The sequence below is a fragment of the Molothrus aeneus genome, chromosome 10 (assembly GCF_037042795.1).
Source record: "Molothrus aeneus isolate 106 chromosome 10, BPBGC_Maene_1.0, whole genome shotgun sequence".
Classification (NCBI taxonomy): Eukaryota; Metazoa; Chordata; class Aves; order Passeriformes; family Icteridae; genus Molothrus; species Molothrus aeneus.
The window spans coordinates 13,238,309-13,262,191 of record NC_089655.1 but is presented as its reverse complement, the minus strand read 5'-3'; the positions used below and the strand labels follow the sequence as shown (position 1 = coordinate 13,262,191).

General features: G+C 37.6%; 1 protein-coding gene across 19 annotated transcripts in view; it reads left to right on the top strand.

The window, feature by feature from the left end:
- DLG1 (discs large MAGUK scaffold protein 1) overlaps positions 1–23,883 on the top strand; it is a 140,958-nt gene that overhangs the window by 58,134 nt on the left and 58,941 nt on the right. For 5 of the 19 annotated variants that reach the window (XM_066557036.1, XM_066557035.1, XM_066557034.1 and 2 more), the window contains exon 1: positions 4,974–5,238. The exons of the other annotated variants lie outside the window; for them this stretch is intronic. In XM_066557036.1, the coding sequence (XP_066413133.1) occupies positions 5,011–5,238 (228 nt within the window). In that variant the 5' untranslated portion in view covers positions 4,974–5,010. Of the gene's footprint in view, positions 1–4,973; positions 5,239–23,883 lie in introns of those variants that run through there. 19 annotated transcript variants of the gene reach the window in all.

The window sequence follows — 23,883 nt, the reverse complement described above, 5'->3', positions numbered from 1 at the left end:
AACTTTGTAAAGCTTTGCCATCTTCAGCAGAAAGTCAGTGCTTCTGGTGTTAGGAACATACATAGAATGCTGGGAATCATAAGGAAAAAATTGAAGATACTCTCAGGCATACTTATTTTTAGACTAGTATCATACTTCGGTGGTCACACTTGAGAGGAGCTGTTAGGCAGTCTTTAATTAAAATGCATTACCCAAGTTCTTGATAGGTTACTGATTTTAAACTCCTGTAATTGAAGAATGTGGAAATACATGCAAAGGTGTCAGTTTGTGTTTTATAGGAAGGAGCAGTTGACCAAATCTGCCTGGTTCTCCGTAAGGATCTGCTCAATAAATTCTTGTCAACAGAGACAAGAAAGAAAAACTGTAACAGATGGACTGTGGATTAATCCAAACATTAGAACAACCTACGATGCAGTAATCAACATCAAGTCGTCCTAGAAAGGGGTTGCACTGTTTTCACCCAAGATTTTCCCTGAGCTCTCGGTGCAGTAGGGTTCATTTTGATGACTGAAGCAAACCTAAGGAGACTTGCATTAAACACAAGATGTTTTTGTCAGTCTGGCGTGCCAAAAAGATGGGCAGGAGGTTCATGAGCAGGGTGCGGAAGACCAGGCAGTTTAATCTGCCCAGATTGGTAGGTTGTCTGAGGTGTATTGTGAGTAAGAAGGTAATGATCTTTTATATTAAATATTTATACTAAAATAGCTCATTATAGAATAATTGTGCTGGGATGTTTACTTAGAAGTTGGTTGCAGCAGTAAGATATGTACTTTTTATTGATTATGTAAATGCCATTTGGTCAAGAACTATCCTTCAGTCCTATCTGAACTAAAAGTTAAGATAGACTTTATAGCATCTCTTAGCAGAAAGGGTTAACAATTTTTTTTCTTCCACAGTATTTGTGTCCTGAACTCCTGGGCTTTGGTTTAGGATGCTGCATATACTTGTTTATGAGACTTAGACTTACGCCAGTTAAAGTTTGTTAAATCTAGAATTCTGAAAACTGTAAGAAAGAAACATGAGTTTGTTTCTAAATTTTCAGTATTGTTTTTGTTCCCATGCCTTTTGTTCCCATGCCTTTTGTTCCCATGAAGAGCTTAAGTTGCGTAGCCTTATATTTGAATATCCAAGTTTGAACATTTCCTTTGCCTCTGTTTTTGGTCAAAACCTAACTGATATTGAAAATAAAATAAGTCCCTGCCATTGTTTTAGGTGATCCTTGAATTTTCTCTGTTAAGACAATCAGTTTTTTTTTCCTTTAGGGTCTGTGCTTATTTTAGCCAATACTCTGTTTAACCAAATGGTTGTAAAACTAATATAAGACACTTTTCAAATGCTTCAGGGGGACTGTTGGTTTTTGTTTAGAAAGGGTAATTGAGATATAACTGGTCTTTCTGTTCACAAACAATTTTTGTTGCTGTGCCTTTTTAATTTTAGGTATGCATTCTGCTTGTAAAGTTATGCCCAGGAAACCTTTATCTGAGAGATTAAAATACAGCATTATGTCATGTTTTGACTTGTCTCAGAAAGCTGATGATACCAATTTGCTTGGATATAAAGTCAGAGGAATTCTAGTCCAAGTATTTGATGTTGATTTTTACATTTAGTAACCACTGTCATTACTGTATCTTGCTACAACACAAATAATGTTACTCTGCAGCCTCTACAAATGCAGACGAATTTTGCAGTAAATTTCTTAACCTGTAGAGATATGTGTACTGATGTAGAAATCTTTAATTATGTGCTGTTTTGTTTTGGGGCAGGAACCTTTTCAAATCTGCAAATTCTCAATTCTTGCCTAACAGTAAATAGTGTTTTATGTTTTGTTTTAGTGTGGTGTTTTTTGTCTGCTTTGTTTTTAATTTTAGTCCCATCAGTTCAATATCCAGAATATGAAAAAGAGGTGATGGAAGCTCTTTTGGAATTCCTTTTAGGAAATCCTTTAGGATGGAAGTCGTTTTAGGACTTCCTGCAGTTTCCAGATGAGCCTCCCTATTCTGCCTTTTGACTCTGGAGGCAATCATTCACAGATGCAATTCCAGCTGTGACATCTGTGTTGATGATTTTCCTTTCTCTGGATATTGCCTCTTCTGTGCAAATAGAACTTTTTCCAGTTTCTACTTGTAGGTTTGACCCTCTGTTGAAATGCTCTTAGACTGGAATGAACCCTTGTTTTTACAACCTCCTACTGTTTTTTCGACTGTACAAATGACCATTTGTGTAATCTGGACTCCTTTGTGCTATCCTGGTTTTGTGCCATCTGCAGAGCTGTGCTTTGCCTTTATCTTCAGGTTGCTTTGTAGCACATAAAAATCAGAGTTTTTCTCATCACCGCAGTACCAGCTCCTTCTGCAAATAACTGCAACTGTATCTGCTTAGGCGTCAGCAGATCTTGCTCGATATCATTGCATCCATATGGAGTGTAGGTGACACAGATTGCTGCCTTGCATCACCAGCAGGATTGCATAACCTCTTCCTTAAGTACTTTTCTGGATTTCTCTCTCAATTGAAATTAAATCATCATTGCTTCACTTTCAGGAAGCTTTTTCTCCATGTGATGCTTTCCTGAAGTGCTGATTTCTAAAATCACTTTGTAATTGATGCCATATTGGATTTTTGGCTGTGTGGGAATCAGCCTTGAAAGAAACTGCCTTAAAACACAGCAGACATCTCTTATCTTCAGACAGGTTGATATAAGAGTAAAAAAAAAAGCTGCTTGGTACATTTCTTGTCCATATATTGTGGTGTTTTCTTCCAGAATTTTGCACAATATTTTTCTCTATGACTTTGTTTGGAGCCTATGGGGACAAACAGAGAGAAAAATGAATTCTTGAAGAAGTTCTTTTGAATGTTAGACAAATTCTTGTTCTCTAGGCTATCTAATAAACTGTATAGCAGTGTTGACATTCAATGCCATGTGTAGAAAAAGATTGAAAATATTTTCACCTTGACTCTTTATAAAAAAGACTTGGTACTCTTAGCATATCATTTGTACCTTGTTCCAAAAACCTTCAGTGATAGCCAGGGATTAATCAATTTCTCTGGTAATAAATTCATAGCATTTTTCAGGCTAGGTATGTTTTTTGTGTCTGGAAAAAGGCAGGGCTCAGGAAGTGCTGCAGTCTTCCTGTGAAAAAATTCCCATTATGAGAAGCTTGTCCATTTGAAAAGTCCTATCTACTGTAACTCAGGCATTTCTCAACCTCCATTATCTATCTTATGCTCATAGCTTTAAGGACACTGCACAAGTCAGATCCAGTTTCATATGACTTACAGTGATAAGCCATTGTATTTTATAAATATTAATGAAGGCTGTCTGAAAGGTGTGCTCAGAATATTGGCATGTGGTGTGTTATTGAGCTGTACTAGTGACTAGAAGTAAATGGTGCATTGATCTCACTATGACACATTTCAATTAATGTACTTCTTATTTCTGCTTGTAATAGAAGCCTGCAGGAAAAAAACTGTAACTCAGAATAGGATAGCTGTCAGTAAGAAATTGTTAAACAGCAGATTATGTTGCATCCCAAGAAGTATGTGAAGAAATTTAGTAACTCCACTGAAATGCACATCATGGAGCATGGATTTTTAGAATTATGTGGCTGTAAGTTGTGGCTGTGTTGTTAGGAATTTTTCTGTCTTTGTTTGTCATATGAAGACTTCTCTTTTTGTTTAAAATGTTTTCCTGGTGCTATGATCACGACTGTAGAAATATACCACAAATTGTTTGGATAACTTTCCAGAGATGAGCTGCTACTGAAAGCTTGACATTTAACTGATTTCCAAAATAATCCCTCTGATGTGAGCTAGAGGATTTTTTTTTTTAAATAGTTTGCTACCAAAATTTGAATGGTGAGTTCTGTAAGATAACTTGAGTTCCATATAATCTTTCAGCTAGTTATTCTGAATACTTTTTTGCTACGAAGAAAGCAGAGAAAGCCTCTAACAGTAATACTCGTCATGTACATGGGAGATCAAAATAATCTTACTGAAAAGTCATTAGTGAATAATAAGAATTTTTTTGTTTTGAATTATTCTTGTGCTTTTGAGAAGTAATGTTGAGTCAGAAATATATATATATATTTATTGTTTTCATAATATGCTTACAGCAGGCACAGAAATTTGGGTGTAGGTGTTATGAATGTTGCACATTATTCACAGAATAAGAACAGAGTGTGGACTCTGTTTAATCTTAGTCTCTGATTTTCTTGAGGATTAAACAAGCCCGAAACCACAGTAGAACAACTTCACTAGGAATCCTCTGATCTACAACACAAAATGATTGTTTTGTGGCACTATGATTCACACCCTCTATAGTTTTATGCACAAAAGAACAGGGAAAACCAAGAAGAAATTGGCAAATAGTTGTTTCTTAAATATTTATTTTGAACATGGGGTTAAAGTAATTTTGCTCTGTGGAATGTTTTCATAAAGACCAAATCAGTAAAAAGTGCAGCTCTGCTTTATATTCCCTGTTTTGTTTGCTTTAGGTTCATAATTTATGCAGGCAAGGAAGTGAAAAGATGCTATTGGATATTTCTACAGGCAGTGATTGAAACTTGGTTATTTTTGATCTGTGCTTTCTCCACCCAGTAGCTGTTATCATCCACCACCATCCTCATAGCTGTGAATTTGTAACGTTGTACTGTACCTGCTACCCAGTTTCCCTTAAATATCTGTTGGCAGCTAGGAAGAGAAAGCAAGGCTTTCATCCTGTGCGTTCCGAAAGGAAAAATAAGGAAAACCTTTGCTTGCTGCCTTTTTTTTTTTTTTAAATTGCTCAAGATTATACTCCTCATCGTAATCACAGGTAGAGAGGGAATGTAAGAGGTAGAAATCCTTGGAGGAAAAGCAAGTAAGCAATCAGCTAGCAAGAATTTTGTTTTCCTGCTTTGTAAACGATGCTGCTGTAATTCTATCTGCATTTTTTTTTTTTTTTCTTGCTCATTCACCACTCAGCAGCTGGTAGGGAATTAAGACTGCCTGGCAACCACCTGCAGAGCTGCAGAGATGAATTACATTTTCGGAAATAACACGCTGCTCTATTCTCGCGCCAGTCGAGGCAGCAGCGCTGGCTCCAGCCACAGCTCGGTAGGCCCCAAGCAGAAGCAGTGGGCAAAGAAAGGCTCCTCAGAGGAGTTACGGGCTGAGCCTTCCCGCTGGCAGCAGATTGTGGCATTTTTCACTCGCAGACATGGCTTCATTGACTGCATTTCTGTCGCTGCCAGCTCCTCCCAGGTAATATGCCACATGTTCAAGTGATTGTGTCTGCATGTTTTCTGGTTGCTTGCTAGTCAGAAAGAGCAATTATTTATATATGCATGATTTCATATAATCTCTTATTTATGGATGGCGTTTTCTGTCTGCTTTCATTTTCATATTCTAAAGAGCTCTGTATAATTTCTAGCATTAAAGCATGAAAATGGAAACACTAAATGAGGTCTGATTTTTATTTATTTTGCAAGTGATGAGCCTCCAGCAATTTTAAATGTGAGATATCCTAATGAAACAGTGAAATATTGAAAATGTAGTTTGCATTCTGCTGCCTGGCTCTGGAGGGCAATAACGTAGTTAAGAAATATCAATTCCATAGCTCTAGTAAGATGTCAAATCAAACAGACTACGTATTTAATGGTTCAGGAATTTTATCTAAAGAATTAAATGGTTTAAAACCTTAACTCTAGGTAACACAACAAATTCAATTCTGTAACAGCTTTCTAGGTTTTTTGGCTGCTAATAATACACAGATGAAGGAATGTCTCCCTTACATACAGGGTATACATTCAATAGTGCAGTCTGTAAGAGAAACATGACATTTTTCAACTTCGCTGTCCATCTGCTCTATGTGATGTTTGTGTTAATCATCATTCAAAGTCAGGTAAAAGCAAGCAAGCTAAATTTTAATTGTGTAGCGTTTGAATGACTTCTTAAGGTTGACACAGAGAAGTTTAAACTTACTGGCATTAGAAAATTAGTATCTCTTGGGAAAATATGACTAAGACCTATGGAACAATGCTGAAATGTCAGAATTATTTAAACATGGGAGATTAGGTTTGTTTTGCTACTGTCAAGTGAAATTCATCATTAGTCAAGATGTCTTGAATGATTTAACCTGAAATACTACAAAAACTTACAAAAGAAGGAAAAAATTGTTACCCTCAGACACTGTAATTTTATGAGGATAATTTCTATCTGTTAGTAGTTCAAAGATGGTGAACTGGCACTTCCTCTGAAGTCTGCCTATTATTACCTATTTTTTTCCTATGAATTTGGAGTAAACAATGAATAGGAGAGCATAGAGGGGAATTTTGACTTTCTTGTTGCATCTTGTACATGATGTGGAAGTTGGATCCTGTAGTTTCCCTAATGGGTCATTATTCAACTCCAAGTGATGTATTTGGTCGACACAGTAGCTTTTAAATACTGGGGGGTTTTAAAAATTAAAAATATATAGTATTAACCTTCTGAATAAAAATTATAGTTGCTCTCATTTGTTTAAAGCTTGAGGAAGTAATTTTGGAATGTGTGGAGCTTACAATTGGACTGACTAGTCAGGCCTAGAAAGCTGGTCATAAATAAAATACGGAATACCCTCTGTTTTGAGTGGGGGTTGGACCAGGTCAAGTTCCTGAGATCCCTTCAATCCAAAGCATTGATTCTGTGAATATCCCAGTGTTTGTTCTATTTTTCTGCTATGGAAAAGATTCCTTACCTCTGGGAAAGCCTGCCAGATTTTTTCATAGCTCTGACAGTTCATAATTAAAAATAACTGCTTATACATGTTCATGGCCAGAAGGAGGGGAAAAAACATAAAATATTTTGAAGTGGTTGTTAAAAAAACCTTAATGAGCATATTCAGAAGTCATGCACTAAAAACATGAGAGCTTGTTGAAGCCACTTCCTCTGGAAGGATGCTGTACTGTGCTTGCACCTTATCCACCCATTGCAGCTGTTCTAGCCTCAGGAGAGAAAAAGGCACTTGGAGGTTGTTCATTGTGTGCAATTTTGTTTTCCAGTTCTCTTCAGTTTGTGTTCTGTGTTGTAGCATTCTGAACATTTTTTTACCTTTTATTCGTTCGTTTGAGATGCATCCCCATCATTTGAATGTAATCCTGTTTGCAGAGTCCAGATAAGAATTAGGTGTGAAGTACTTCTCTAGCCTGGCCTGTAGAAATTCTGCAGGTGATCGTGGCTTTATCAAGTCTTATTGTTGTGACTTCGTGATTTTCAACAGATACAAAATCATTTGATGGTTTTTAAAGTGGCTGTCTCCTGCTTCTCCTGTGAATCTGCTACAAAGCTCCCAGTTTTAGCTGTCCCTTCATTTCCTTGGCTTTCTTGGATGGCATTAATTGGCCATATTAGCTTAGCTCCTTCCATCTCCAGTGAAAGGGAAATGACTCTGGAGATGGGACATGCCTGTCCTCTGGGACCTGCTTGGGTCACCCTCGCCCCAGCAAGGTGGTTAAAAGGACTTTGGATTTTGAGGTAGGGTATTTTTTGAGTAGGGTCTTGTATCCTAAGGCTGAAGGTGATGATGGATATGGCAGCACTGCTTTTTGCTGTAGTTATCCCTTGGTTTATGCCCAAAAGAATGCACACATGCCTAAGTGCATGGTGCCCAGCTAACCACACCAGACTTCTTTATGAGTCCTGGAAGCAGATTTAACATGCTCAGGAATTCGAGGCCTTTATTGTTTCTTCTTTCTCATTCTCTGTGATGTGGTGTTAGTCACTCAAATAGAAGAATTGAGGAATTCGATTAGGAGCTGATATATCAATTTTTGTCAGCAAATTTTAAAATTTCTTTAATAAAAGCCAAATCTGTGGTATAAAATGGAAGATAACAGTAAAACCAAGCATACAACAAATTTGTAGTGTCACAAGGGTGAATAACTGTGCCATGAGCTTAGTAAATATACCATTATGCAAATGACAAATACTGGGTGATTTCAAGTGCTGTCCTAACAAGAGATATGCCCAGTGCATCAAGGATGATACCTGTATCAAGATCACTGCTTTTCTCTGAAGTCTTTCCAGAGCTCTGAGAAGCCCCTATTCTTGCCAGTCAATCCAGCTCTCATGTCTCAGAAAGCATTTTAACTGTTGGTATTTGGCTCATGGTGTGCTACAAATGCAGAATGATTTGTCTGAATTCCACATGTCATTAAACTGGTTCTAACAGCAATCACTGAGGCTTTTCTTAGCATGTAACTGAGCATACACTTGCAGCATGTGATACTGAAAATTGTTTAGCTCCTTGAATATCCTGGGCTCATTTTTACTTCTATTTTCTAGGACATATTTTAGGAAAGATGAAAAGGATCAGGACAGAAAAATCATCCTAAATCCACTTAGCCATTTCAAAAACTTAATTTTAAATTTCAGAGCTTATCAACTGTTTTTGTGAGTTGCTTGAACCCAGTCATTTCTCGACTTAGTGTATCTTCCTTTTAAGTCCTTGATAAAAGTTTTACTGTGTCATTAGTCCTAGACTATTGCTCTCAGAGTCATTGGAGTATTATGGACATAGTTCTAGCATGTACAAAATGCTATGTCTAATCACACAACAACATAGAGGTGTTGTAAGGCAGTTAAGAAGATAATGATTTAAAAAAAAGTCAGGTCTCCACCCTAATCCCTCTTTTACTGTATTTCTTGAAAAACTGATTTCTTAGGGCAATATTTATTAGCCTTCCTGTATTTTGATATATACCAAAGTATTTATATATTGTTGCTGCTAATATTGTGATGAATGCAGAAGAAAGCAGCTTTAAATAGTACGTGCTTTGGATGATTTTCTCTATAACAATGCACCTTCTGAAACTGAAGCATGAGTTTTATTGTACTAAGTTTCCTTCCTATTCTTGATTTTAAGCTATGTACAATCACACATTTGTAGAAGCATGAGTTTATTTTGCAAATTAGTTCTGCCACTGGTTGCATTTTCTGTAAGATGGCATTGTAGCAGTGATAAAAGCAGTATGAATTTATTCTGTTAGAGGAATGCATTAATATGTGTTCCAGTCAATAGGCCAAAAAGCAGGAAGTTCTTGGTAGTTTAACCAAAGCATCAAAGGACTTTCCCTGGAACTTTTGGTTCATTTTGTAAACATTTTCTGTGTACAGTAGAGATGAAAACTTCTCAAGACTGTGGAATTTGCTTGACATTTTAGAGATAGGCAATTTTAAAATCCAAAGAGTATCAATAAATGTTAGGAATATCTGGCATGACTCATGTAAAGCCATGTAGACTTTGTCAGCATCCGGCTGTGGGCAGCGGTCTCCTCTGCTGAGGTCAGGCCTGTGCAGTGATGGGGCTCTGCTGTGTCCCCCAAGCCCTGTGTGTGCCTGCAGTGCTGGCATGTGCACGTTGTTACCTCAGCTAATCACCTGCAGCAGGCAGTGCTGATAAGAGCCGAGGGAGTGGTGATAAGAGCTGAGCCGTGCTCCAGCTACCTGCAGGCACTGCTTCCTTCCAGAGGGGTTCACCTTCCATTTCTCTTTCCTGTTCTCTCACAGCTCTGTCTCACTCAGAGTTGGTAACATAATTTCTGCATATTTCTGTTGCATTGTATCTCAAGAAAGTTACTTTTCCAGAATGAGTCAGAAATCTGGTAAACAAAGAAAGAGACACAGAATTTTTTGCTTTTGGAGTTCTGCTGCTGCTACTACTGGGGCTTTCTGCCTGCATTGTGCTCGAGAGTCTGAATCCTCAGGCAAGGCAGACACTGGATCCCCTCTTAATCCATTGTCTTCAGCTGATAACTCAGGTGGACTAACAAGGTCTTGCTGTATGAAGCCCAGTGCATGGAAGCCTGTGAGAAAGGTAGGACTCTTTAGGGCTCTTATATAACTTTCCTAATTTATTTTATATTGTGATAGTTGCCCTCACAGTTGAGGCTTGTATTGATTGACAAAGTGTTTTGAAAGTCAATTGCAGGCCAGTCTGTCTTTCACCAGCTGTCAGCTTACTGAACAGCTCTAGCATGGCTCCTGTAGTATAGCATTTCTGTTTTGCTGCCAAAGCTGCTGCACATGTTTCAGTTAATACAATTATTAGCTAAATTACTGTCTGACAGAACCACTGAATCTAAAGTGAAAATCATCTTCTTCCTGTTCTTCTATTTTGGTCCACAACATCAAGAGCACTCTCAATTATGATTAAGATGGGCAGGATATTTCCTTTACTTTGAAGACTATACAACAGAAGCTTCTTAGATGTTTTTATAAAACATGACCTTGTCCTTTAGAATGATCTCTGCATCCATGTTTGGGGGCTGACATGGTATCCTGTTGTGCAATTTAAGACTTCTAGTTTAGACCCAGCTCAGAGTCCTGGTCAATGTTGTGTCCACAGCATTTCTGAGATTTCTAGTAACTCAAGGAGAGAAATTGTTCTGTTAAAAAAGAGAAATTGAAATCAGTATGTGCACACCAGCTATGCAGTATCTTTTGAGAAAGATTTGTTTCTTTTCCTAGAACCTCTGCTGGGGCCACTGCTTTTATCTGTTTTCCAAAGCAAAGAAGGAATTTAAATTTCTCCTGATGATTAACAATTACTTTAAAAAATTTTCAGTGAAGCATTTAGGCTCTTGAACTCCCTTGTTTTTTTCCTTTTTTAACATGGGCATGATAGCCTGAGTGAAGAATGTGTCCATCACTCCTCTCCCTGGGAGAGAATTCAAACTAATTTCAACATGCTGCTGATTATTAAACTTCAAGCATAATCCTACTGTGAAGCATTTCCAGACAGTTCAATTTTGAATTACTTTGACAGATCCACAAAAGATGACAATGCAAGGAAAGCATCAACCTCCTCATGTACAATTGAAATGAAGTGCCTCATTCTTGTTTATTGGTATAACCACATAATTCACATTTTGCTTATCATGTAATGGCTCTGTAGCAGAGGGGTCCCAGTGGATGCTTCCTTTAAAGCTGTTTCTAAAATGTCTTTCCAAATTCAATTCAAATGAAGATTGCATAGTTCTATAGATGATTTCAGGAACACTCTACAGATTTCTCCAGTTGGAATTTAGGAGAAATCCTTCTGATCAGTTGGCACTGTTCCTCCATTTCATTCCTTACAGAATGGATAGGAGCACTCCTGTTCCACAGCAAAGGCTGATAATCATGTGCCATCTGCCATGGAAGCTCAGAAAATGTTATGCAGAGGCCAAATTTAGTACTGAGACTTGACAACTTGTTAATACCACACCACCTAGCAAGGCGTCCCTGAATCCTTTTGAGGATCTACTTTTTCTGGTCTGTCCCAAAATAGCACTAGCAGCAGTCAATTCTATACAGGTCAAAATTAATTACATCAATGTTCTCCCTAAAAGTAGTTTGTCATGAAAAAAAGAGAAAAAATATTGCCTAATCTTTGATATACTCAGCTGCAATATCTTTTAAACTATACCTTTGTTTACTTGGGATCATCCACTGACCTCTTAAGTGGCCACCTCTTGTGAGTTTTCCAGGAACTGCTTGGACTCCAAGACAAACCAATAATGCTTCCTGACTCTCCTGAGCCACAGCAGTTTTCTTGGACCTCATTAAGGTTTGCCAACGTTACCTGCTGGAAACTGCTGCTGCTCAAGTTGTTTAAGTTCTAATCCCCACTTGACCAGCCTTGTCACCTGACCACATGATGGTTCATTCCCTAAGAAACTCAAAGATGCCCACACTGGTGCAGTTCTGACCCTTGCCTTTTGAAAGACCTAAGGCCCCTTTCCATGTACTAGGTTTTTGTGGCTGCACACACAAGGTTCAATATCAAAAGAGCACATTCAGAAGGACTAAAAGAATCCTCTGAAAGTAGAGCAAGGATTCCCTTCTGTCTATCTTGTATGATTTAAAAAAAAACCCTTGCCACCAACCAAAGCACTTCTGGACTTGTTTTTGTTTGGTATTCCTCAGGGTGTCTCTGTGCCGTTTATTGCTGTTCCATGTGACTTGTTGTCAGTATTGAATTTCATCTCATTGCCTATAACCCACTTGTCTAATACATCAGCCTTGCTCTACAGCTTGTTTTCTGTTGTGCATTTGCTGCCCTTCTCTTTTTGTTGGTGTTTAACTGCACATTAGGATGTAGTTGAGCTGACGTGTTCTCCAGACACATAACAGACACTTATGACTCATTTTGTCTCTTGTAAGCTGATCTTGGCATTTATGAGTTTTCAGTCTGTTGCTCTATTAAGTGTTTCCTTTGTATATTCTTGTCCTTTGCAACAGTCTTTTTGGAAATGATACATTTAAGCAATGATTTCCTTAAAATCAGATTGCCTTTTGCATACTTTCCATAGGAAAAAAAAAAGAAAAAGGACAAAGTAGTTTAAGGTACACCAGAACACTGGTAAAATAGAATTGCTTATTAATTTTTTTCATGTCCTTGTAATCAGCTTAAGTTTTGGGTTGTTTTGTAAGTTGTCAACATTTTTTTATCTGTATGGAAGTTAGTATATTATTGTTGTTATTGGAGACTAGGATCTATGCAGCTGTGTCAGTCTTCTAAGTAGGACTTCAGACATTTTATGGGATGCAGGTATAATTCAGGAGTTTTCATTGATGATGGAATCTTCACTTTCTTCCCACTGCTTTGTGTGGTACTTCCTGGAAACTGCTGTACCGTGGGAATGTGTTGGATGGGTCTGCTGGCTTCTGGTCTTCTCTTCTCTTTATCAGTGCTCCCTCACAGTGTGTGTATTTGCTTATTTAAATTGCTTCTCTAAGACTGATGCCTGCAGAAGTCAGTTGAGGAGCCTGTGCTCCATTGCTCTCAGGTAGTAATGTTTGCCTTTCATAACAAAGTAGGGAGGGGAGTAAAGATTGCTTGTGCTGCTGGAGTACAGTTCTACTTCAAAGCAAATTTATTTTACTAAGTAAATAGTACTTGTTTTCCTTAGGTAACTAACTGTATCTGAATACCCAGTGTGATGTAGCAGGTGAGAAGGGAGTCAGCTTTCCCATTGGAGAGAGAAGAAACTCTGGATTCTCTCTGTAGTGTGAGGGTAATCAGTCTGAAATCATGATAAGTGATTGGAGTGTTCAGAAAAGTGTTCTATAACTGTAGATGATATTCAGGAGCACCTGCTTTATATGAAAATTCAAGAGCCTCTGCTTAGTTCATCTGAAGGAAAGTCAGGAAATGATATTGTCACAGACTATAAATATGTAGGGATTGATTTCAGAAACTAGAAAGCTTGTATATTTAGTAGAAAAAGGCATCTGTATTCCAAGTCAGATAGAAAACTTAATTTTAAAGATTGGTACTAATATAATCAGCATTTTGGAAGCTTAGTGGGACATGATGTAGTTGATAAATCAGGGTATATAAATTAGTGTTTCCTATGTAAAAAGTATAATGACAAATAAAGTTTCTACTTGAGAATGTCAAAATACATCACAATCTCTGATCCATCATCTAATATAATAGCTTTAAACTGCTCTTTGAAAGCTGTAAACTGCTGGAAAGCAATTTATATATTTTTAAAAAGTCCTCTTTATTGCACTCCTTTGCTACTGCTTTTAATTTCCCTTTAAACTCTGTAATTTAAAAAGATGAATGCAGGGAAAATTCACAGAATTCTGTGTACAGAAAAGCTTTTTAGACTTTGAGCCCATTAAGCCTCGTTGCAGAGCAGCACTTGCAGTTAGATGCTAAATCAAGTGCTATGCAAAGAGACCATGGAATACTCTGATGAAGGTGGTGATAGTACAGACCTAAAACCATATTCCCAGATAGGTGTGGAATGCCAAAGTAGATGCCTATCTCCAAGCAGCAAACTAGCTAGGGCAGTCCCAGCTTTGAACTCAGAGTATTTCCTATTAGTCATTTTACTGTACAGAAAATTAGATTCAGATGCCAATAGAACTTAGATTAATGTGTTAAGAGGAACACATAATCAATAGGAGATTTGATCTTTATTCAGGATTTCTTATGATACTTGCATTTAATGTGGCTGAATTGTCTGTTCTGTGTGGCCTTTTTGTTTAAACTGACTTAGTTACTAGAACAAAAATTTTGAAGAGGCACATATGATTCTCTTTTAAAAAGGAGCAAAGCTGTACTTTGTAGGCTGCACCTAAGCAGTCTGATTTCCTTATTGTATGAACTCTGGGAAATTCTCTATTATTACAGAATAATTAACAGGTAGAGGGATAAACAGGTATTCTTAAGACAAGTCAGTTTCTTTTTATAATAGGAAAATAAGGATTTGCAGATCATCCAGACATCTTTGAAAACAGAGACCATGCAGATCAAAATCTACATGGGAACACGTGGTCATCAGAATGTTTCTATAATTACAGAAGTCTTTGAAAACTATGGCTCTTGCATCAAAGTCTGTTAAAATTAATGGTGCCATGAGATAAAAGGGATATGATAGGCTACAAATGAAGTATTTCAATTCCAGAAAGAGACTTTGGAGTTATCACTGATGATTGTATGAAAATGTCACCTTAGTACCATGCAATAATGGAAAGGGTAAATGAAATGTTGGGTATTGTTAAAGAAGTAGTAGCAAGTAACATAGAACATGATCTGAGTATATTTATTGTGTATAATTCTAATTTTGGGGAGGTTCTGTTTTCCTTGTCTTAGGAAGGATATAGCATAAGTAAAAAGGAAAAGAGTAACAAAGCATCAAGAAGAACAATCTAGTTATCTATAAGGATAGATAACTTAAAATAAACCAGAAGAAAAAGCCTGAGGGAAAATATGATCAAGACATAAAATGCAAATGAAGTTAAGAGGGTTCTCAACTAGAAATTCTGCATTAGATACCTAATTTTAAATCTGCCCAGTAAAATTTCTTCTAAAGTTGTAAAAGGCACTGACACAAAACACTGTGGACAAAATGCTCTTTTTGAAGACTCAAGAAGAAAATTACTTAAAAGCAGAGTTAAATGGATTTGCAAAGAGCAGGTGGCACAGAGCTGTTACAGAGAGTGGCTCAGGAAGCCCTTGACTGTCAGGTTCTGAGATGGTTTTCTGGGAAAATTACTGGGCATATGTCTAATTCCTACTTGCCCATCTGTCAGTTTTTACTGCTGGTAAGATTCTTGACCAGTTGGGCCTTTGCTCTCATCCAGTGTAGCAACTTTTACTGGTTGTGTGGAGCTATCAGAATAATTTATCTCTCTCTGTAGAGCACTGTACTATTTGATGTTTTTGAATAAATTACACTAGGAAAAAAAAAAGAATGAGAATAAATGTCTAGAGGATGTTTGGAAGCCTGGCAAGAGTGCAAGTTAAATGCAGGGATAGAATCTCAGTTTCTGGCTTTTAGGTGTCACTCAGCAATCATGATCACCTGAGCTGGAAATCTCCAAGTCTCCTAAGGAAATGCAATCTGCTAGATTCATCCCCTGAGTTATGTGTCAGTCATGAGATGATCAGAGTGGCAGGAATTAATCTTGAAATGTATCTGGAAAGGACTAATGGTTAAATTAATAGTCTCAGAGAATGTGATTAATGATACAAGTAACAGGTGAATTCCCAGCTGCTGCCCTAAGGCATTTCTGAATTAGAAATAATCTTGGGGGTTTTTTGCTATACAGTTGTTTTCCTATGTACAATACAAGATAGAATGCTGCCCATCTTGGAACCACAGATGGTTCATCTTGTGTTCTGGTGCAGTTGGGAAGTGGCAGGAGTGCTGGCACGTTGGGTTTTGTCTGGTGTTAATTTTTATACTATACATTACTGCTGTCACTTAAATTCAAGTAATGAAGGACTTGAAAGATTTAATTGACAATTGCTAATTTGGCTTTGAGCCTCAGAAACCAGAACAGAAAGATACATTTTGTTTTCTGGTTCTTGAAATTCAAAGCAAGTAAGTAGTTATATATTTATAGCATGATCACTTAATTTGTTTTTGCCTGTTAGTTCACTTTCTTCTTTCATAGTTTTCAGTGTTAATTTTTCTCTTGTTTCAGCCAATTTCTTCACCTATTCATTTTTACCTCTGTTGCAGTGTTCAATTTTAATTAATTTTTGTCCTTTTACTTCAGAAACCATAACCAGATGAAGCAGAATGTACTGTAAAATACAATTTTCTACTTGCTTTTTTGCTTATTGGAAAAGAAAAACTGCAGAAGAGAGCTACTGGCCTGTCTGTCAAGCTGGTGCCCTGGTTCCAGCAGCAGCCAGAGCAGAGGTTGAGGAGGGATATAAACCCAGGCCAAGAGCTGTGATATTTCCTCTGAGAACTTTCAGAGATTGCTGCCTATTCCAGTACAGGGATTCCAGAGCTGCAGCTGAATTGTGTGTTTCATAATGCTGAATCCATGAGTTTTCATGAACTTGGAAAGCATTGTTTTAGTGGCAAGGATTCAACAGTCAAAGAGCAGCTTCTGCTTGTTTGTAGCCTAATGAAGGGGAGCAGAGTAGGGGTTATGGGAGCTGTTCTTCTGCATTTTGTTCAAAGTTCCTTTAAATGCAAGACAGTGGTGGAAAGAGAATTCAGTGTATTTTTTTAGGAAATAGCCTTCCCTTGGATTGAAGAGTCAGATTTGTCTTTTCTGTTCTGTTGTTACCTCTGTTTTATTTTAGTTCCTTACTCCATAGTGGCAGACAGGGACTAGGGCAGTTTAGAGCATCTTGGCAAGGAGCAGCTTGGACAGTGGCCTGGGAGTGGAAACTTTGGAGCATCACTTGTCAAAGCCTGAACCTCAGAACTCCTCTCATGGGCTCACCAATGTTACAACAGTGTGGCTAAGGGTTGGTGTCTTCTTGTTCTGAGGATACAGGAAAGTGCTTTTTCAGTAATTGTGGTGAGGAGGTAAATAAATGCAGGCCATAACCTCACTTCTTTTTTTCCTTTAAACTGTTGAAAGATTTAATTGATTAGATTCTCAATGTTAAAGGACTTGAAACATTAGTGGAAATGTGTTGTGTAGTGTTGTTGGTGTTAGAGATATAAAAAAGGAAACTGCAGAATTTTCTTGCAATAGCTGGGACTCTTGAGGGTCTGATTAATCCTGTTTTGCTTTTTCTGAATCATAAATTCAGAAGTCAAACCCCTTGTCTTAGTCCTTTCTACAGACTTTTTTTTGTAATGAAGAATTTGAAATTTCAACCGTGTTACAGATTATGTGCTTTAATTACCTTAACTAAATGGAAATAGGCAGAAATGATTGTGTAAGCTAGTATGCTGTCACAATTAGTCCAAAACTTAATGGAAGTGAAGTCATAGCTCAAGAAACACTTGCATTGTTTCATGTATTTTATGATAGTCTGAGAAACTTAAGCTTCTACTTGTAATATTTATTGTTCCCTACTTTTTTCAGGTCAGTTATATTTAATATATATTTTATATATATATTAAATATAATATATATTTTATAATATATATTTTATATTATATATTTTATATTTTTCAGGTCAGTATAGTTAATATTCCTTTTATCCAGAGTAAATAAGTCAAGGAAGTGCCATGCAAAATGGATCTTTTGGACAGTTTGATATGAGCACAAAAGGCTGAGTTTGCCATCCCAGCTTGCAGGGTCTCCATGGTGTAGAATGAGTGAAACCAGCTGAGGAGCAGAGCTGGCAGCTGTGCCATCAGGGCTGGAGTGAGCGTAGCAGTGCACGTTTGTGAAAAATTCAGCATGTGTCAAGATAAAATTTGGTCACTGATATGTGCAAATCCTTTTGTAAATGAAGGAGTGGCTTTAGTATAAAGCCAGTTTAAGTGTAAATCAAGTAATTATTTTGCCTTTTAAAATTGATATTTATGTCCTGAAAGCTAATGGATTTCAATTAATGGGTTGTTACAGATGACTTTCCTGGTGTGGTTTTCTGTTTGCTGTTCATTAATGTGAGGTAAATTCTGTTCTGCTCATGCTTAGTGTTCTAGGGCAAATACATCTATTCTAAAAATATTTTTAGATAATAGATTGTTCACAGATTATTACAGTTTTCAATAAAATAATAAATACTTATCTTAAAATTGGAAACTCTAGTTCTGATTCACTGACTTGCTTCAGATCACTTCACTACTCCTACTTTTAAGACTGTCCTTCAAGTACTTTGAGGGTGGTGGGGTGCTGTAAGTAAGTGAACCTGAATGTTTCTTATCTAATTGTACTTAAATTAAGATGACATTCACATGCAAAGTTTTCATATATTATGAATAATGGTTCTTGAAGATTTACTCAATTTAAAAAAATCCAATTAATTAAGTTTTGTTAACTTTTGGAGTAGAGTAGTGAGATAGTTTGACGAGTAATTGACATGTTTCTAGTATTGAGTGAGATCACTTTTCAGTATCAGAGCTAGATAGGTATAGGACTTGTTTGATTTTTAAATTAACTAGAAATAACAGAATGAGATTCTTTCTAGGTTTGCTTATTTCCTGAATAATTGAAAAATGATTGCAAATTATGTGTTCTGAGAAACATGTAAACAGTACCCAGCCTTTAACAAAGTATTTTGATTTAATAATGCTCCTAGGAGTGAACAGTTTATCACATCTCAGTTTCTTAGCATAGTGTACCCTTTCTACTGTGAATATCAAAAACTAAAATATTGACACCTGAGAGCTGCTATTATTTTTCTATAATAAAGTCTTAGAATATGTTTTTTCTTTGTCTTGCCTCTTTTTGATGCTAAAACCCTGCTTGGGCTTCTTTGTGGATGCATTAGCATTATAATGAAAGCTATTATTCTTAAGGCTCATGTTATTTAAAAGGAGCTTTCTAGGCCTTGCTTTAAGTTGCAAATTAAATGCATTAAATTCATTCTCAATAGCACTTATGAATTTAATGAGGAGCCTTGCAATTCTGCTTTGAGCTGAGAGTATTGAGATGCTTGGTGAATACAGATGACTGACCCTGCTGCAAAGGGTTCAGTATTGGACTTTTGCTGAGTATTTGATAAACAAAAGGCACAACTTAGTTTTACTAAAGCTAATGTTGACTTTGTGTACATTTTTTATGTTATGGATCTGGAATATGACTGAGATGAAACTCAGTCCCTGAGAGATGTGACAGGACAAATTAATTTGAGCAAAGTCTTTCTGAATACCTCACATAAAAAGGCAAGGCTTCAAGAGTCCAGTTTTTGATCTTAACAGAGAGAGAACAGGTTGGTTGCTGGAACTTTTGTTCTATTGAGACTGTTTGTATTTGCATGAGATTCTTAGCACCTGAAAATTTTACTCATTGAACATCCATAAGATACTGTGTGGTAGCATTGGTGATAGTTTTGTAGAACCAGGTTGCCAATTTCTGCCCTGTGGTTGTTCATTTGTCTCATACACAAAACTCTAGTTTAGCTACAGTCTGCCTCAGCAGGTAAAAGTCTGTTTGTCACTGCTGCTTTATTTTGGCTTGGGTAATTGTGGGGCTCATTGCTCCTCACTAGGTTGTTTTTGTAGATAAAGATTGCAGTGAAGAATTGAAAGAGTAAATACACATTATGTTTGTCTTTAAATCAGTTCAGGTCATCCTCACCATCTGTGATTTTACTGATCTTCTGCTGTCTTTGTTTTCCCCCTTCAAAGCTATTTATTTATATTTTTAGTTCAGAGATTTAAGTTCATTTGAGTTCATTGTAAAATGCTGTGGGGTTTGAGGAGGAAACTAGGTTAGAGAATCAATTTGTTGACTGAGTTAAAAAAAACCCAACAACACAAAATCAAGCAACCAGATAACCCCTACAGTTTAGAATATCTAGCATGCTAATGGTGAGTCTTTAAAATAGTCTGCTCACAGAGATAAGATTTTCAACAGCCTGTGGTTCACTCTGAAAAAGATGAGAGCCAAGGTAATGTCACAGGCATTCAGACTAGAACTTTTAATCCACAAGGTCTGGGTGGGTTTGTCTTTTCCTTTTGGGGATCCAAAAACCTTTGAACCTTCATATCTTCATTACAGAACTTGAACTGATGTTACAGCTCCAAGGTGAACTTGACTGTCCTCAAAGTCTCATTGTTAAACCATTGTGTACTAACTTACCCCTCCTTATGTGGGCAGACCCTGACAGGCTTCAGACTCAGCTTCTTTCTTGCTGTGCTTTCTGTCCAAACTCTCTTTGGAGAGACCTGGATATTATCCAGGTGGAGGTCTAGGGTTTTATTCCTTCATCCTTGGGACACCATGGTCTTTGCTCTGTCATGGCAAGGTGCAACAAGAGCCCCTGAAAGGGGCAGGAGTCAGTAACACAAATCAGAACCCCAAAGTTATCTTTGCATCAGTGAAGAATGTTAGGAAGGCTTAATCCTAACCACCCAGGCTTGGTGCCATCCTGATTAAACTTATAATTTCCCTGGTCAGGTAATAGTGAATTGTTCTTCTGTTAATGCTATTGTCTTGTTTGGCAGTTCTGCTTCCCATTCTGTGTATTCAGCATATTTTGCTCTCAAGACTGGCTTGTCAACAATGACAGGACTCCTGCCTGGCCTGAGTTAGGGCTTATGTCTGTGCAGTTCTCAAAATTCAGATAGATTCTTCAATACCTGACTTGAAACATGATTGCTTATGTTCAGATAGTCCTACATGGTTTTAGATCTTGTGAAACTTGGAAATTTTGATTTGATTTCTTTGGAATTCCAAAGTTGGGGCTGTAGAAAAGTACTTGTGTTATGTTTCATTTTCAAATGCTCTTGAAGCTGCATTTTGTTTGAAGTAGTGCAGAAATACACTCAGGAAAAATATGCATGTCTTTAAATTTATAGCTTAACAGCACAAGTCACTGACATCATGGTACTAAGGACCTGCCAAGGCCACAGGCTGGCACTGATTTAGGGAGGAATAGAGCAGAGGTGGTTCATGAATTTAGTGCTAATTGTGTGTTCAGTTAGAACCTTTGGGCAGCACACTTGGATAGCATGGATTGGGAATGAGGATGAGTGGCAGTTGTGCTTTGTTCTTGTCACTGTCAGGCTTCATGAAACAGTCTATAAATGCCTGAAGGTATTTTGAGATGAGTTTTGACTTTTGTGATTTTGAGGAAGATGGATGCAAAGTTCTGGAAATAGCACACTTCACTAGTGACATGTCCTGTGGCATTCTAGGATGTAGTTCAGAGAAAAGATACAAAACTGCACTGGCAGACCTTAACCTATATATCTCTAGAAAGAATCTATGCCTTTTAAAGTCAGCTTTGTCAGTGGGTATCGGACCAAAAATTGTTTCTTAGCACTTTGGAATTTTTGTGCACTTTGGAAGATATTTTATTTCCTGCTTTCAAGAAGAGATGATGAATATGGACTTGTTTTCATCAGTCAAGTCACATTAACAGAAGTTACTGATTTTGGAGTATCTGCTTGAAGGCAGTGGGAAGGGTGAAGTACAAAATTATTTTTAGAGTATTCTTCTGGCTATTAGAATTGCTTTTTGAAGTCATGAAAGTGGTCATCAAAGCTTTAAAAAAGACCTTTGCAGAAGACATTGCTGGTGAAATATTAGTACTATTTTCCCTTTCTATGAGTATTGTTGTTACTCAGCTGTTGAGTGGGTGGTAGAGAATGTGGAAAGAAGAAAAACTACTTAGAGAAGATTGCTGGTACTTTAACAGATTGCTGCAAAGTGTGCCCTGTATATTTGATGCGGTAATTTAAAGAATAAAATATTGATGATTCAGCTTTGTGTTAGCAACAAATTGTTCAGAGTTGGTATTTAATATGAAAGCACAACCTGATCCTGAACCCTCTCTGGTTATGAAAAATCACTTAGCACTTGATATTAGAGTAGAGCAGCTCATGCTACTAATCAAAGCAGCCTGTGGAGAACACTTGCTTTCTGCAGTCAAAGGTGATCTGCCAAACCTGTGCAGCTTCAGTTACACAACTGCATTTTCTGGCTTTGGGTTGTGCATGTGTTCCACTGCTTTGCAATGATGTCTAAGTTGTAGCTTTCATATTTTTCAGATTTTGTACTGCATTAGTGTATAACTCTGAACTTTATATAAAGTGTTAGCAAGTTCTCTTCAGAGTTGAGGCAGACAAAACAATCCTTCCTCAGCCTGAGAACCAAGGACACCATTGCAGCTTTGGCCCCAAAAAGTATAAACAAGGAATTGAGGAGAGCAATCTGGGAGGATGGGACTGCATAACCTAAAGCTGTAATGGGACAATCAACCCCAATATGGAAATGGACCAAAACTTATAAAAGTGTGAAAATTCGTGACCCTCATCCATCCTGGGTGTAGCCATGGCCAGGCTCTTGTACTGCCCAAGGTGTATCCTTAGAAGGCCTTTTAATAAATATCTGCTTTATTCCTTTAACACTGTCTAGCCTCTGTCCTGGCTAGCCTCTCAAGGCATCAGCAAGTTTTTTTATTCTACCAATGTGACTCCAAGGCAGGCTCTGCCTTTACCTCACATGTGAATATAATTGGGCAGACTGATCCCCATGTCTCTCAAATATCTGATTAATCTCTTTTAATAACATTCTTCATGTCTTCTCTGCCTTTTCTTGTGGTTTTTTTCATTATGTTTTCATTTTGTTTACACCATAGTGGTTCTGTATAGGCATTACTAAACTTTGATTATGCTGTAGTCCCTTTCTATACTGACATTTCTACCACTGAAATTTCAGTGCAGCCTGAGCTTTTTCACTGGAGATCTCAAGGCACACTATGCAGGATGGATTAAGTATTTTGCCTGTACCTCTTTTTTGCCTGTTCCTTGACTGTGTTTTGGTGCTTGGACTGTTGCTTTTGGAACTACAATTGCCTTCAAGGTTTTGTTTTCTTTTAATTGTTGATATCTTATTGATATCACCTCAGGGACCAAAGGCATGATGACTGCCAGAAAAAAAATCATGCTCTTAGCAGTTTTCTGCTGCATAATGTTTCTTCTTTTGCCACGGAAATCAAAAGGTCTGAAAGCACACTGCAGATATGTGAATTCCTTTGCCTCATCTTTTGCATTGTCTTCACCTTTTCTTTTTGGAGGAGAATAGAGGAAGCCAGACAGCTGAATTTCCAAGAATGTGGTATTCAGCATCTCTTCCCCTCACCCTCAATTTTCTTAGCACTCTTAAAATTTAATTTATTTTTGTTTTAGTCAGCACACTACTTGGTCTATGTGTTTTCAACAAAGTTGATGTCTCCAGGAATAAAATGTTCCTTTTGAATCTGGAACATCACATGTTTTGGGCTTTATTATGTATGCATGACAAAAAGCCTTATATCCCAAGCCCCTCTTCTGCTTCTTTTCTACATTTTAATGTAATAGACATTAGTATTGTCTATTAGTAGTTAGGCAATGTCATGCTGGGTACTGATATGGAAGTAAAATGGATGGCATAAATGTACCCTGCTAAACCTCAAGCAGTCTTGAACGTCTCTGGAAAATAAATGTTTGTGGTCTCCAAAATCTGCCATTTAGCAGGCTGTTGCCAAAGAGGATTCTGATACAGGGCCTTCAACAGAGGACAGCTCCATCCCAGTAACCGCTGCAGGCTGAAGAGTGTGCCTCAGAGATGCTCAGTATTAAAGCATCTGTGGACATTTCTCAAAGGAGAAGTTATGATGTGCTGGTTTTGAGCTAGTTACCTTCATGCACATCCACAACATGCTTGTCTTCATCTCTGCCTTTGCCCTTCAGTATCAAACCCCACAGGCTCCTGGGCTTTCTGGAACAGAACAACCTGGGTGCACCTGCCCACATGTGTTAGGGGGACCCAGTCCTCCAGCTCCTGAATGCTTCACAGACCGAAGACATCCCTGCTGTGTGCCTGCACAAGTCTGAGAATGTTGGCATGGCCAACACATTTCTGGTTTCCTGTCACTGGCCAGAGACATTTCTGTCTCTGCGTTATGAATATTGCAGTAATGAAACGTTCGGCAGCTCTTGATTACATCCCTTCTGGATAGAAGATGAGACATGGCAGCTCTTGGTGATTAGAGGAGCATCTGTCAGTACCTAT